The 16,811-nt window shown below is 34.6% G+C and overlaps 1 protein-coding gene across 1 annotated transcript; it reads left to right on the top strand.

The window, feature by feature from the left end:
- The first annotated feature begins 7 nt into the window (after positions 1-7).
- On the top strand, positions 8-15,859 carry TFB2M (transcription factor B2, mitochondrial). The gene is made up of 8 exons (XM_039883259.1): positions 8-449; positions 1,345-1,433; positions 4,944-5,097; positions 5,436-5,584; positions 8,413-8,502; positions 10,952-11,014; positions 13,454-13,614; positions 15,136-15,859. Exons 1-8 carry the CDS (start codon positions 140-142, stop codon positions 15,311-15,313), a joined length of 1,194 nt encoding a protein of 397 aa, XP_039739193.1. The 5' UTR covers positions 8-139; the 3' UTR covers positions 15,314-15,859.
- The last annotated feature ends 952 nt before the right edge of the window (positions 15,860-16,811 follow it).

Raw genomic sequence — 16,811 nt, 5'->3', positions numbered from 1 at the left:
CGCATGCGCAGTTTGTAGCGTTTACTTCCGCCCGGCCTAGCCGGTGGTGGGGCTCTGCTGCACGTGGGATTCCCTGTGTGGAGTTCGCTGACGATGTAATGACCGTGGGTGACATTGGGACAGACCCTAGAGGGTGAAGATGTGGGTCCCAGTGGCGGGGCTTCCACCGCGGCTGACGTGGTCAGCCTTTTCCGGTGCTGGTCGTTTTTGCGTTTTGAGGTGCGGAGCGGCGAGGTGGAGGGACGTCCTGGCGAGGAACGGCCGTGGTTATTCTGACTTCCAGCCGCAGCTGTTGCCAAGTCAGGGTTTCGGAGAATCGCCCTCGTGGGTGTCTAAGTGCCGCTTAGAATCCAGGCGTTACATAACCAGTCCGAGACTGGCTGAGACTGTGGGGCAGATCCTTCGGGAAGAACACGAAGCTTGTCAGCTATTCCTGGAGTGCAATCCAGGTGAGTCCATCGTGGATTGCATTTTTTTTTTTTTTGGATGTTCATCGCTTCTGCAAATTTTTGATTACCTTGGGTTGCTGTGTAAGACACGGCCCCTTCCTTTAAGCAGCTTATATGGTTTATACTAATCATGACACAATAGACTATTTCTGTAGCAGTTTGCACTTTACACAATATTTTGATAGAACATGCTCTTAGATTCCCCAAGATAGTTGCAACCTGTCCCTCCCCCCGACCCCCCAAGAACTTTTACCCTTCCGTGCATCTCCAGTAAACCATTAGCAGGATGCTGAGAACACAAGATTTATGGACTTTTTGAAAAATAACTTTTTACAACATCATTTCCTATCGTGAGGAGTCAGTTCTATGTAGGAGTCCCCAACTTTTTGGCACCAGGGACCTGCGCTCCTATGAGAATGTATTGCCTGACGGTCTGAGGTTGTGCCCAGGCGGTGATGCTAGCGCTAGGGAGCCCCTGCAAACTGTGCAGCCGGGTTCTTAACAGGCCAGGGACGGAGCCTGGGGGTTGGGGACCCCTGGGTTAGACAGTATCTTTGATGATGATAATATCTGGATACACTGTGAGTAAGCTAGAGGCAACCTTTTTTTTTCCTTGAGAGGAGGTGAAGCGTTGTGGTTAAGAGTGCAGGTTTTGCCGTCTTTGGAAGAATGGGTTCAATGCCAAGCAGTACCACGTAACCATTTGCGAAGTTAGAGTCAAGTGACTGTATCTAATCCCGGTTCCTTATATGTAAACAAGGAATGCAAATCTACTTTGGGGATGTCGTTAGAATTAAAATTAGATAATACATGTAAAACATCTGATTTTTTTTTGATACTGACAAATTATGTTGTTTCTTTTGTAAATAACCTTTTCTTTGTGTTAATATACTAGGTCCTGGAATCCTGACTCAAGCATTACTTGAAAGAGGTGCCAGAGTGATTGCCCTTGAAAGTGACAGAACTTTTATTCCACATTTGGAGGTATATTTTTAGTTTATAAAAATAACTCATCAGTCAGTTCCCTTTGCAGTGGTTTAGAGAAGTAAAATTAAGCACGCTATTTTTGTCAGATCACTTTTAGGGCCCATGCCTTAGATTTTCAGCCTCTATGAATAGAACATAGTAAGTATCAATGCTTGTTGAATGACTAAAAGATTGGAGTTTTGAGACTTGTTTTCTGCTTCTATCTCTGCTACAGACTATTTGAGTGTCTTTGAGCAAAGCGTATAACTGGTATCTCTAGGTTTATTTCCTTGTCTCTAGTAGGCTGTGCTGTGCCCTTGCTTTCTGTGAGCTTACAATCTAAGTGAAATAGTAAGATCAGGTTAATGGGACTATATTAACTTTGGATTTAGTGTTTCAGGGGCAAGAAAGGTTTGGTATGATCAGATACAATTGCAGGAAGTGAAAGCATTGTCCAAATGGATTTTTTCAGTGAATTCTGCTTCTGATATAGCAGACAAGATCACATAACAGTAAACTGGAACTTTCTTACATCACTGCCAACCTCTTTTTCTTCCTCTTTCTCTTCCTCCCTCCTTTATAAATCTCTATTTTCAGTTTAGGACTCATATCTCCCTATGTCAACTTCCTGAATTCACGTAAAATATTGTTCTCTAAAACTGCAGGATGTCAATAAATAATCATGGGAATGTCTACCAAATATAGCTGTTTGCTTATTTGTTTATTAATAAAACTATGTGCATTATTCTACAATTGACTGCTTTGAAAAGAATTCAAGGTTCTAGCAAGGTTATTTAATTGATGCAAAATCTGTTGGAATTCCAGAATCATGAAGAGAAAAAGAACACAAGTTATTCACATATTCAAGATCATGAAATGTGATTTAGTAAACATAGCCGTCTGTAATTTCAACTTGGAAATTAAAAACAAGATAGGTTTAATCTTGATTTTTTTTTTTAAAAGGCCTACTTTTGAAAATGAATCTCTATGTTCACATATTTAGATGGCATTAAAATGTCTTCGTTTACAGTTTGTTATCCTGTAACACAATAGTTGCTTTTCTATAAGATCAAGATAACAGTTTAAAAACAATTGATTTAATGAAAAAAGGAGAGGTAGGGGCTAGAAAATTCTTGACATAATATATCTTACAGAAATATCAGTTATAAAATGTTTCTGAAGCTATAAATGTAAGCACAAAATCTGAACATCGTCGACTAAAGCCTGTCTGATTCGAACTAGTTTTCGTTCTAGCTATGGTTTTTATTTTTCGTAATTCACCAGTTCCTCCTCCTTTCAGCTCTAACTTGAGCTCAGCCCTTAGTTCATGTTCTTTCACTTATTAACCATTGTAGGGATGAAGTGAAAAGCAATTCAAATAAAGCTTTGTGTGAATTCATGTGTTTGCCAAGATAAAAGGAAGAAACCATTTAACTAGAACCTTTGTGATCCTAAATCAAGGCCTTAAAGTGGTGTTTTTAGCAGACAATGCTTCTAGCCTCTCAAAGGTTCTCAAGTTTAATCCTAAAAACTGAAAGGATTTTCAGAGATGATGCTTGACTCCCGATTTTTATCTAACTTTAAAATCCCTCCTCCTGCTTCCCCTCTCCATTGACCAGATAAAATTCCTGGGGCTCCACATTAACAATGTTTCAAGCAGGAACTGTTTGTTTTCCTAACTGGATGTACTAGAGATACACTTGTTACAAATTGTGTTCTCTAATGACAAATCATGGTATATCCTATTTGAATCATGGAAACTATTGTTGCAGAAATACTTAGCTGTATATGTTCATTTGAAGAGATACCAGCTTTTGTTTATCTTGATGTAATTTACATAAGGTAAACTAAAGTGCCTAATATAATGATTAGTGGAAACTCAAGGGTTACTTCTCTTTCCTCTGTCCTTTTTTCTTTCTGTTTTTGAATCCAAAATACAGTCAAGTTTTAAAATGTGATTTCACTATTATGAATCAAATGATTTATTCTGGAGTTTTGACTGTTACCATGTTTGAATTGAATGGTTAGTGACAGGCGCCAAAACAAAAATGCATGTGCCCTTTTGGGGTGCAAGTATAACAAAGTCATAAAGTATACATTCTTTTTACATTCCCATCAAGCCAAAATTCATTAGCTTTCCTTAATTAGATTAGAATATGACAGATTGTGGGATTATTTTATTGCTATACATATAGAATAATTTAACCAGTTTTTAAGGTACACATTATATGAGTGCTTTTTTCTTTAGGGTTCATAATACCACACTCTTTTGGTTTTCTTCTTTACTTTTTGTCTTAGTCTCAGCTCCTTGTCACGAGACTCTGAAGTTACTCCATACTTTGCCATAGTCCTGTGTACTTGTCCCTAGAGATCTCATCTCCCTGGCTTTAATTAATTATCTTCGACAAGCCAAATCCTTATAAATTTATATCTTCAGCCTGGACCACTCCACCGACCAGCTCTACAGCTTCCTACCTGGCATCTTCCCTTGGATCACCTAATCAGTATCTCAAATTAACACAACCAAAAATTGGTGATTTCCACCCCCAATCTGTTCCTTCTATTAGTCTTTCCAGGGTCTCTTTGAAAGTGATCACTGAAATTTATTAGATTTATAAATTTAGTAATATTTATTGGTTGAACTCAAATGCTTAAGAAAAAAGTTTTTTTAATTCATAACATTGAATTGCAAATTTGTTGAAACCTTGATAAATACTCGTAGAATTCTCTGTATGAAAACCTAAATATGCACATGAAAGCATATTGCCTTCTAAATGATTTCTTGTAATTTCAAATTAAGTGTACAGAGTCTGTAGCTAATCCTCTCAGTACTAAGTTCTCTAGCGCTACTGCTAGATGAGCAAATCAAGGCTTTAAAAAGATTGAGGTATCTTGGACCTCCTGCCGCAGACCAGGAGCTTTCCTTCTAGAATTGCCTGTCTTGAGAAAAAGTAAATGAGAAATTAAGGGGAAAGTGGAGAGTGACTTACACAATGAGTTAAGTTCATTTGGTGAAGGACTAACGAAACTCTTCCAGAAAAAAAGGAATACTCTCTTGAATCATCTACCTTTCACTTTAATATTTTTTTTTGTTTTTCTCGACTGTGAAACATCTTTCTGTAACTAGCAGATGGATCACAGCTCCCTACCTGAACCCAGCTGTGGTCTCAGAATCTGTGCCCAGTGCTCCAGGCAGCCACTACTAAAGAATTAGAGATTAGTGTGAAGAAGCTTTTCGAACAACTGATGATGCCATTGACATAAAGAAAGTAAAAGGATAAGTAAAAATTTGTTGAAGGCTTTTTGTTTTGGGGCTTTTTCTTGATAAGATTGTTGTACTTTCATTATTTTTCAGGCATTAATTGATTTGTATTAACGGTTAAACTTTAGAGTCTATTAGTAATGGTTTCTTTACAACTTTGTTTAGGTACTAATGTTTTTATAAGAATTTTTTTGAAGTAGGTCTTTAAATTGTTACAAAGTCTGCAAAACACAGAAATTTCTTAATGTGTTATCTGTGTCTCTCAGTCCCTAGGAAGAAATCTGGGTGGAAAACTAGATATAGTCCACTGTGACTTTTTTAAACTGGATCCTAGAAATTATGGAACAGTAAAACCTCCTACTGTGACTTCAGAGTTGCTTTTTCAGAATTTGGGAATAGAAGCACTTCCTTGGTCAAAAGGTAATTTTTGTCACTCACTAAAGCAAATACCTTATAATTTGCCTGCTTTCTCTAGTAGTGTACCTGGTTTGTTGAACAGATTCGTGTACAGCTTATGTTATAAATTTACGGGATGATGCTCTTAAGTTGAATATTGTTCTCCTTTCACCTAGACACAAATAATCAGAGCAGTTGTGCCGAAACCAAGTTCTATATCAAGGAAACCTACTGAGGATTACTTTTAATTGAAAGAAAATTAATATTAATATAGTTTGTTAACTTAGTTTGACTCAATAAAATGTGGTCATGGGAAAAGTGTTAAGAATTTATTCAAATATATTTGCTTGTATTCTTAACAGGTATCCCTTTAAAAGTAGTTGGAATCTTCCCAACTAAAAACGAGAGAAAGACGCTTTGGAAACTTTTACATGACATATATTCCTGTACTTCTGTATATAGATATGGACGAGTAGAGCTAAATTTGTTTATTAATGAAAAGGAATGCCAGGTGAGTTATTAACAAGTACTTGATTTATTTTTGGCTTTGAAAGAGTTCTGCAGGTTTTCTTTGAGTACTCTTAATTTGGGCTCATGACTTTTGAGAGTACTAAGATTGTTTTTATATTTCTGTAGAGCAATCTTTAGATTCAAGTTTTTACATTTTTTTTAATTGTGGTAAATTATATATAATTTACCATTTTAACTTTTCTTCAGTGTACAGTTCAGTGGCATTAGTACATTTACATTGTGGTACAACTGTTACCACCATCTGCCTCTTCTCAGAACTTGTTCATCATTCATACTGAAACTCTGTACCCATTAGACACTAACTCCCTATTTTCTCCCCCCATGAGCCGCTGGTAACTATTGTTCTGCTTTCTATCTCTATGAACTTGACTATTCTAGGTATCTCGTATAAGTGGAATCATATAATATTTCTCTTTGTGTCTGGCCTATTTCACTTAGCATAATGTCTTTAGGGTTCATCCAAGTTGTAGCATGTGTCAGCATTTCATTCCTTTTTAAGACTGAATAATATTCCATGGTATATATCCACCACCTTTTATTTATCCATTCATTCATCAGTGGATATTTGGGTTGCTTCCTCCTTTTGGTTATTGTGAATAATGCTGCTGTGAACATTGGTGTGCAAATATCTCTTTGAGTCCTTGTTTTCAATTTCTTCTGGGTATATACCCAGAAGTGGAATTGCTGGATCATATGGTAATTCTATTTTTAATTTTTTGAGGAACCATCTTACTGGTTTTCACAGTGGCTGCACCATTTTATAGTCCCACCAGCAGGGCACAGGAGTTCCAGTTTCTCCACATTTTCTCCAACACCTATAGTTTTATGTTTCTTCGAAAATACCCATCCTAATGGTGTAAAGTGGTATCTCATTGTGGTTTTGAATTTGATTTTCCTAAAGATTAGTGATGTCGAGCATCTTTTTATTTGTATATCTTCTTTGGAGTAGTTAATTGAGTTGTCTGGTTTTTTTTTGTTGTTGAGTTTTAGGAATTCTTATATGTTCTCAATATTAATCCCTTCTTAGGTATGCAATTTGCAGATATTTTTCTCCCCTTTTATGGGTTGCCTTTTCACATTGTCGATGGTATCCTTTGATTCCGAAAGTTTTAAATTTTGACAACGTCTAATTTGTCTTTTTTCTTTTTGTTGCTCTGCCTTGGTGTCATATATCAGAAATCATTGCCAAATCCAATGTAATGAAGATTTTTTCCATTTTATTCTGAGTTTTATAGTTTTAGCTCTTATGTTTAGGTCTTTGATCCATTTTGAATTACTTTTTTTTATATGATATTAGGTAAGGGTCCAACTTCATTCTTTTGCATGTGGATATGCACTTTTCCCAGCACCTTTGTTGAAAGACTGTCCTTTCCCCATTGGTGCCCTTGTTGAAAAATCACTTGACCAAATTCATGAGGATCCATTTCTGGATTCTGTTTTATTCCATTGTTCTATGTGTTTATCTTTATGCCTGTACCACACTATTTTGATTACTGTAACTTTGTAGTAAATTTTGAAATCAGGAATTACGAGTCTTCCAATTTTGTTCTTTCTAAAGGTTGGTTAGGCTGTTTGGTGTCTGCTGAGATTCCATATGAATTTTAAGGTGAATTTTTCTATTTCTGCAAAAAAAAAAATCTTTGAGATTTTCATAGGGATTGCATTGAATTCGTTGATCACTTGGGTTGTATTGACATCTTAACAATATTAAATCTTCCAAACGATGAACACAGGATGTGTTTTTATTTATTTGTGTCTTCTTTAATTTCTTTCAGCAGTGTTCGTAGTTTTCAGTGTACAAATCTTCCACTTCCTTGGTTGATTCCTTACTATTTGATGCTTTTGTAAATGGAATTGTTTTCTTAATTTCCTTTTCAGATTGTTCATTGTTAGTGTATGGAAATACAACTGACTTTTGTGTTGATTTTTGTCCTCCAACTTTGCTGAATTCCTTTATGCTAACAGTTTTTTTGTGGAATCTTTAGAGTTTCAGACTTTATTTTTGATTCACTGATATGAAAGGGCCTCCTGAAATCATTTATATTGCCTTGAGAGTCATGTTTCTTTTCTGCCCAGAATGCCTCATGTTATTAATCTTTCAGTCCAATATAACAGGAGACGCGTATTTGTATAAAATGGAGCTATGGGTTAGGTAGCGGGGCAAGAAGAGAGGGGATGATTTGCTCACCAAGACCTGGAAAGTAGGTAAATAGTGACTATCTGTAGAAGGAGAGTAGGGGGCTCAGAACCTTGAGACTGTACATACAGTAAATATGTGAAAGAATGAAAGGAAGAGCAATAGGAAACTTTCACTTTATCAGGTTTCATCTTGCTGCTCGGAAAATGTTCTAATGCTTCTTTCACTGTGAGTCTTTTCACGTGTGGTTTCCTCTCTGTAGTGCCTTCTCATTCCCTGACGTAACCTCTTTTCTTTCAAGTCTCAGCTGAACAATTCTTGACTCAAAATTTAATAGCTCACTTGGTACATATTCTAATACACCTGTCCTCCGTGGTAATTATACATTTTTGTTTCATTTTTTTCTTTAATGAGGTTTTTACCCCGATGGATTAGATATGGTTAAAGGAATTAAGTCTCAGATATGTTCTTTTTAAAGTGTACAGAATAATATAGTTCAGTATTAAAATTTAAAAGGCCTTTCTCTTCTTTGAAACGGTTGCAGTTAAGATTTTGCATTTAAATCTAATTTTCTTTAATTGCTACGCATTGTTGTTACTATTAAGATCCAACATTTGGTTTTAATTGATTATACTTTGTATAACGTGTACTTTCTGTTTCCCTCTTACTAGAAGCTAATGGCAAATCCGCAGAATCCACACCTGTACCAGGCACTCAGTGTGCTCTGGCAAGTAGCTTGTGAGATTAAGCTTCTGCATAGGGTGAGTAAAACTGTTCTAAATTTCAGCAGAGAACTTGGTTGTTTTCAGAGAGGCTACATTTCTGTGACCAGTAAATGGAGAAAAAAATTCAAGATTAATTTTATTATTTTTCCCAACTATTGAAGACAAGAGAGTGAGGTAACTTTGTGCTGCTGTTTTTATCATGAATATTTATGTTTTTCTCTGATTATAAAAATAATATATTGATCATTGTAAAAATATAAGATGTTAATGAAAGAAAAGAATTAAACAATCACCACTATAGTTCTACCACCCAGAGGTTACTACTGACATTTGTGACATATTTTTAGTCTTTTATTTTTCCTATGCTATTTTTTTCTTTATATAGTGAAGATTATATTATTTTATATCTTATTTTTTTAACTTAATAGCTAAAAGTTAACTATAAGTTTCTTCCCTTGTCACTGAATATTTTTTCTTAAATTTTTAATGGCTACTTAATATTTCATTGTAGGGCATTTCCCATTTTAGTTTCCTTAGGCAAGATCAGAGTTATAGAATTACAGTGTAAGACACATATGCAAGTTTACATTTTTTAGTAACCACATTATCAAAAGTAAAAAAGAAACAGATGGAATTAATTTTAATGTTATATTTTGTTAAACCATCTCGATTCAAAATGTTTCAGTATATAATCAATCTTTTAAATTAGTTATTACATAGTTTACATTCTTTTTGTGTACGAGGGCTTTGAAATCCACTGTATATTTTGCAACACGTCTCAAACACATTTCAAGTGTTTAATAGCCACTTGTGACTGGTGACTGCCACATATTATATATAGCAGAGGGCTAGAGTAAAAAAATGATAAATACTATTTCTTTTTTGCCATTTGCATATTCTTTTTTATTTTAGTAGAGTATATATCAAGTTTTTATAGGATGTGTTTGTATATTTTATGAGCCTTGTTCTTTGAAGGATGTATCGGTTTAATTTTTAAATTTTGCAATGTGTCTTCATTGCTTTTGTCCAGGAACACATGAAGCCCTTTAATGTGTTTACTTGTTAGAATAGTCTCAGTTGATTTTAGCTTTGGTTCCAATTATGCTTTTTTCCCTCCAAAACATATGTGGTTCTTAGGTTGGATGTCTGTTGCTTGTCTTTTGTATCTGTCATACTCTCATCATTTTCCTGTATTCCCAGAAATCTTTTCACTTAGTCTTCCCAGCACTGACCCTGCTTTCTGCCTTTACTATATGTTGTCATCTTGGTATGTAGTTCTTGGTTTCCCTAAAATCCTTTCTTAGTACACTGATTTCCCCTCATTCTGTGGGCTCTTCATCTCAGCCTCCTATGTCCTTGTGGCTTCCAGCAGGTTTCTTCATCGAGGTCCCCTGAGGACTTCAAGTTCCATTGTTTTCTTGTTCTGCGTATTTGTCTTCAAAGGCCCCATGTTGATTTTCGTCTTTTATTAACCGCCAGAAAGGTCTTTGTGAACCCAACTTTTTAAACATTTGTCCATTATATATCTACAGCTGGAGGGTCAGCTGTGCAACTCAGTTCCCAGGGTCTTACAGGATTTATTCTCCTGTTGCTTTGGTAGATGGGGATGAGGTCTCCTGGGCACCTACTGCTGTGCCCCAGCTGCTGTGAATAGACCCGAGTCGGGGGAACTGCAATGCCCACTGCACGCTGCTGCTGCTCGGCCTTCCCCCACTTACTGACATTCTTGGAACCGCTAGGAATTTCATGGATGGGCAACAATTGTATTTTTTATGCCACTTCAGTTGCCACTGTAGTTAGTAATAAATTACCATTTTCGACCATTCAAACCTATGTTCAATATCGTAGGTTTTTGTCTTTTAAGTCTGTCAGATGCTGTTTTAACCCACTCTTATTTTGGAATTTAATCTGTGTGTATATATATTTTTTGATAATTTTTTTGGTTGGGTCATCTTTTAAAATTGCTTCACAAACAAAATTGTGTGCACAAAAATTAGATACAAAAAAAGTAATGGTCTTTTTCAAAATCGACACAGTATCTTTATTTGTATATCTCCTTACATGTCCCAACATATTCAAATGAGTTTGAGGAATAGTTTTTTCCACTAAAGTAAGGCAAATATATCCTCAGTAGTGATCTAATAGCTCCTAAACTGACTATGACTCTAATATGGAAATGTTGGCTGTTAAAAAGTATAACTTGGGAACCTATTTGTGTAATTGTGTTTAGAGTAACTTTCTTTTATCTAAATAATAGTTACCAATATTGGGATAGACCTTTGAGTCTCCATTTCTTTATCAAAACAAAAAAAATAAAGAGAGATGTATATGTTTTAACTATCACATGTTGTTTTTCTTAAATCCAATTAGACTGGTGACTTGGGTTCATTCTGTTTAGGCAGGATATTTTTCAAGGCAGCAAATAATTTGGGACACGTGGACCACAGAGAACTAAAAGAAATGTTTTTGTTTATCTTCCCTCAAGGAGCCTTGGTCATCATTTGACATATACACCCAAAACGGGCAACTGGGAAAGCCAAAGTGTAGGGTAAGAATGGACAAATACCTTTCCCTGTTTTTCCTCTAAGTGGAACATCTTTTGTTCTCTTTAAGATTATCTGGTATTCTTTATTTATTAAAATTTTTAATTTAGAATATCTAGAAATGTTCTTTAAACATATCTTATTGCTTTTAATAAATTCAAATTATTTTGGAAGAGAATTGTATTTTTCAGCTATTTATACAGTGGAAGCTAGCATAGTAATAGGCTTAAACATGGACTTCCATTTTTATCTCTTTTGAAAATGAAAATGAAATGATTAAATCTGGAAAATTTAATCATTTAAATATTCTAATGTGGCAAACTAAAAACAAAAATTTATACCTTATTAATAACTTAGAAATTTGCAATATTACTACTTATAATGGTTGAATTCACCAGTAGGTGCATCTATTTCCTACCCAGGGAGTGGGGGCTTTTGTTTTTGTTTTTTTCACCTTTCTAAAGATCCAAAGTAATGATGGTATAAAGTGATCCTCTATTTAGTTTATATCAGGGTACGTGTGCAATTGTCATAAAGTAGGTGAAGTTTCAAAACTAATATTTGAACTCAAGAGTTCTGCTTTAGGATTAAATGCTAATGATGCCTGAATTCCATCATATCAGCTCAGCATGAAGTTTCCGTTTGTTTACTTTTTTGCCCTTACTCTTAAAATTATCAGTTTAGAAATGGGTCTGATTTTAGAGTGATCAATCATTATTGTGATCATTGTGCTTTTAGTTCTCTTTCATTCTAAATAAGCATAATTTATATAGCCTCACAAAATAGGAGGGATACATTTTGGCCAGATACCATTAGGAACTTACCCAAGTGTCCCCAAAATGAACAACTCTGTATATAAGGTACTTTCTCATTTTCTCAATGGTAAGATCAAAAGCTACAAATTTTTTTGGCCAACTTAAATGTATAAACTTTTAGGGATAAAGATGAAATAATCGAATATCATGTTTCTTGAGAAAATCATATTCAGATACTTCACAGAACTTTGATATTAGCATGTTCCTAACTGCTACAGAAATACTTTATCTTTTTAGTTTTTTAGAGCACATCATCATTTCCATCCAAGTGTTTGAGATTTCATGCTTTTTTGAAGCCATGTTTTTATGCTATAATTGGAACTTTTTTCCTAAGTTACAAATAACCACCTATTTAACATCAGGAAAGCTTTTTAAAAAGCTTCCCTGTTAGGTAAATGTATATTTGTAACTCTAAAGCTGTTTTCCAGGTTGCTTTTTAAAGTCACCTTCAAAAGACTTGTTAACAGCATGTAACATTTTGAATTGTTATCCCTCTCTGTAATTAATAATTAAATATTTTAGAATTTTTTGCCTTTTTACCACTTCCTTAAGCTGTAGCCATCCAAAACTAGAAACTAGAATTGATTACAATTTTTTTTGGAGGGCTGATATATCTTCCACAAATAATATTTATATTTAAATACATATACAATAAACAAGGGATCACTACCTAATATGTGAAATTTCCTAAGGAAACATAAAGTTCTCCTTTTTTATGAGGGATAATTTTAGGGGGAAAAAATCTTAACCTTACATTGAGTGATATACTGTTTTTATTTTAATCTGTATAATAATATTCTGGAGCAGGGCTAGATGATAAATGTTTTATGCTTTGCAGGCCACAGATAGTCTATATCATGTATTCTTTGTTTATTGCTTCTTTTTTTTTTTTTAAAATCCTTTACAAATGTGAAACCATTCTTAGCTCCAGACTAGAAAACAGGCAATGGACCATAGCTTGCCAACTCCATATTTTATAAAACTGTCCAATTGAAAATTAAAAGTCAACATTTTATTATTCTTAGGATTTGGCATTATGCCTCAAATAGAGAAGAGACTCAATACATGTTACTGTCGTGTTTGGGATTTGATTTTGCCTTACTCACAAGTTAATGGGTGGTGGCCAAAGACACGGACTCTTGGGTCAGACAAGGATTTTATTTGCCAAGTCCCATGGAGTGATGTGGTATGGCTTACCTGGATGGTGTGGCCAAAGACACGGACTCTTGGGTCAGACAAGGATTTTATTTGCCAAGTCCCATGGAGTGATGTGGTATGGCTTACCTGGATGGTGTGCATGCAGTGGGTCTGCATTGCAGCTGAGGAACAGACACAGCTGAAGGAGTCCACTCCTTTCATACCAAACATTAAGCAAGCCTGCTTTTTTTTTTGTCCCAGAGAGAGACATTATCTCAACCCTCAAGGTGGCTCACAGCAAAAACCCTGAGAAATGGCTCAGGTAAAGAGCGGGTTAGAGCCTTGCATTCTTGGCACAGCCAATAACATACAGGGACCTTCAGGATCTATGTTGATTGCCTCTTCTAACATGTAGCTTGAATGAGTAAATGAACAATGTTTTGCTCTGGCAATATTTTATGACTAATACAATTTATTTTCCCTTCTTTCCAGGAATCGTTAGAACAAATACAACAAAACCTGTGTTTTATTCGATTGACTCCTCGTAGAAATTTATTTACAAAAAACTTAACACCTGTTAACTATGATGTATTTTTTCACATGTTAAAGCAGTGCTTTATGAAGCGCAATGCCAAGCTAATAGACCACTTACAGTAAGTAAGAATAAAAGCAAGTATAAAAGTAGCAGTTTAATGCGAGAATTATACTGTCACGTATAAAAATAGAGGTCTATTTTTTATATCTTGTATATCTTGATTAACAGAGTGAGGTAGCACATTTTCACTCATATTCAAAATACTTCCTTCTCCCTGGTGCACATTTTGAGAAAAATATAATTATATTTTCCACATAATCTCCTGAGCTTAATTTTTTTTTCCTTTGGAAAAATGACCAGGGATGCCTACAAGTTGTTTTACCTTTGTTAGAGTATGTGCTCAGGATCACCTTTATGAAGAACTAGCTGCTTGTCACTAGCCGTGGTAAAAAAGTCAGCATTAGTGGTGGCACACCCAGTATCTGCCTCTTGTCATTGCCTGTCCTTCCTGGTTCTATTTCCTAACAAAATAGGGATGGATCATTATATCACCCTAGTTTTCCTGCCCTGGACCAAATTTTTTGTTTTCATCTAAAGCTTTATAAAAGATTACAGCAATTATTACCTCCTTCATATCTATGTAAGTATAATTTTTATATAGGGCTGATGTGTACATTTCTGAGTTATGCATTATACCTTATAATCAGCAGGCCATAGTCATTCAAAGTATTGTCAGAAGATGGGCAGAATGTTAAAATAATCATTTTAATTAATTTGATCATCATTAAATGTATTAACTGAATGAGCCGTTGGTTGGACAATATTTATGTAAATGTAAAAAGTGACAATAGACTAGTAAAAGTAATCCACTATTTTATCTTGTCACCTTGTGGTAATGGCTATTTTGAATGAAAATACCAATAATATAGGAAATTAAGGAATAAATATGGTAAACTGGTACAAAATGTTCACAATTCCCTTTGAGATCTCTATGAATTGAAAGCATGGTTATATCTGTGACTAGGATTCTATTCAAAATCAAAAAGTATTGGAAATATTTTCTACCAAAATACTTTAATGCAGTTGTTTACTTATTGTCAGAGGCTTGCTGGTGGTTTCTTGCGAGGCTAACGCATAAGGCAGTTTTCTGCTTTATAGTTTATTCACCAGTAATTGTTACATAAAAATGTGCACGATTATTCCCTCTTTGAAAACTGCCAGATAGCAGCTTCTGCTGTTTGAACTTACTGAACTTTTACATGAACCTAAATAGAGTTAAGAATATTTTTGCAAAGAGAGTTAAAAGACAAAAGAGGTAGGTGGAAGAATGGTTTTAAAGGGCAACGTTAAACTACAATTTTGTGTAGGAATTGATTAGAATGTGTTGCAGTTTTAGTGTAGGTGCTGAGCACAGGTTAGAACTTGTTAAAATCTAAATCTCCTCTTTTCATTACAGGTAAGCCATGAAACTTTAGGAATGTAGTTAAAGCTACATAGTATATGTAAGCTCTTAAACTGAATAAGATTAATTATATGTAATAGGCATTTTAAATTAGGTTTAGAAGCTATCTCTGTCAATATTAACTGACAGCCCTTATGAAAAAGAATTAAACAGATTTGCTCTGTATTTCTTTTGCAGTTCATTGAGTCCAGTTGATGCAAGGGATATATTAAAGCAAACAAGAAAAAAGGAAAAAACAAAAATAACGAATATGTATCCTCGAGATTTTAAACGCCTTTTTGAAACTATAGAGTGTTCCAAAGATTATACTTGTAAGTGGCTATATGATGACTTCATGGAAGACACAGTCACATAGAGAACTGGACTGCTAAGACAGGAGCTGGAGCTATTTATTTTATTTGGAAATTATGACACAAATGGAAAACTAGGCTGGAAAAGCTCACAGCCTTTTAATGGAAGGTAACTATTACTGTCTTTGTTTTGTACAAACTAGACAGATCATTTTTTCTGAAGTTGATACCATTAGTACATTGGATAAAACAGTGGCTATTATTTTATTCACAACTGAATAAAAGGAAAACTTCAGTTAATTGTGGATTTGATCAGATTGGATTTGTTTCAAATTCCTATCTACTGTCAACATGCTGGTAATTGTAGGGTATTACCAGATGAAATTTAGTTTTAAAAATCCTTTTTGATCAAATACATTGTATTAATTTAAATACTTTATTGATTTTTGTAGCCTCCTAGGGGGCAAAGAGTTTGTATATTTTTAAGTTTAGAAAGTAAATAAAACTGATTTAAGTGGTTTGTTTCAGTTCGTTGAACTGTAAGTACTGTGTAATGAAATTATTTAAATTTTAATATGGTTTAAACCTTTTAAAAATTAAAATATTTTAAAAAATAAGATTTTGTGATTTTTTTTTGGGGGGGTCTCTATCTAATGAAACATAAAATTGACCCTAACTTACTCACTTTAAATTCTTTCATGTATAGTCATTGTAATCTGTGTTATTCAAAAGTCCCTTGCATTTTTATTTTATCAAGAAAGTTTAACTGAAGTTAGATCTTTACATGAACCTAAATGAAATTAAGGATATCTTCTTAAATCTTTAAAGAAGCTACTGGATTTTAGCTGAGACATATCTAAATCTCCTCAATTAGATTTGCTTGCTGTTATAACACTTTATAATACCTAAGGCATATTATTAGTAACTCTTTGTAGGGGATGTTCTTAACAATACTTAGCCAAACCAGTTCTTCCCAACTTTCATTTACAAATCAGTCTGGCTGGAAACTCTCAATTTGTATCCTGCCAATACGTAAGCTGCCTAATCATAATGTCATTCAGTTTCTCTCTTTTCTGTTTCTTTCCTAGTCCTATGCCTTAAGCTTAAATTCCTCGTGAAGCTTTTTAAGTACCTCTCTTTTATGTTCCAGTTCATCTTATTATTGCCCTATTAATCTTTCTAAAACATCCATTTCACCATAGACTCTTCTTTGGTTTCCAAATGGTTCATAGTGATATCTGTCTCTTAAGATATTGTCAGGAGTAAATGAGTTAAGAAGGGGCTCAGCAGAGAAGGTGACAAGAGTGGTGGCTATTCAAGTTAGTGTAATGTTCTCTTCCCCCACTTCCTCCTATACAGGTAGCCAAAGGCCTCTGTGTTTTCTTCATTCTGCATTCAAAAAACTAGAATTTTTAAAAAAGAATTTTACAATTATCTAAGCACTAAAAGATGGAAATAATTAATGGAACTTAATACGTGGAGTTAGTTACTCACAGTAGCATTAAGGTACTCCAAGAGCTTAGAATTAAGGTTAGCCTTCTTGTTACATAGTGAAAACCCAGA

The sequence above is a fragment of the Pteropus medius genome, unplaced genomic scaffold, assembly GCF_902729225.1.
Source record: "Pteropus medius unplaced genomic scaffold, Ma_sr-lr_union100, whole genome shotgun sequence".
In the NCBI taxonomy this organism is placed as follows: Eukaryota; Metazoa; Chordata; class Mammalia; order Chiroptera; family Pteropodidae; genus Pteropus; species Pteropus medius.
This window is presented reverse-complemented; position numbering and strand designations above follow the sequence as displayed.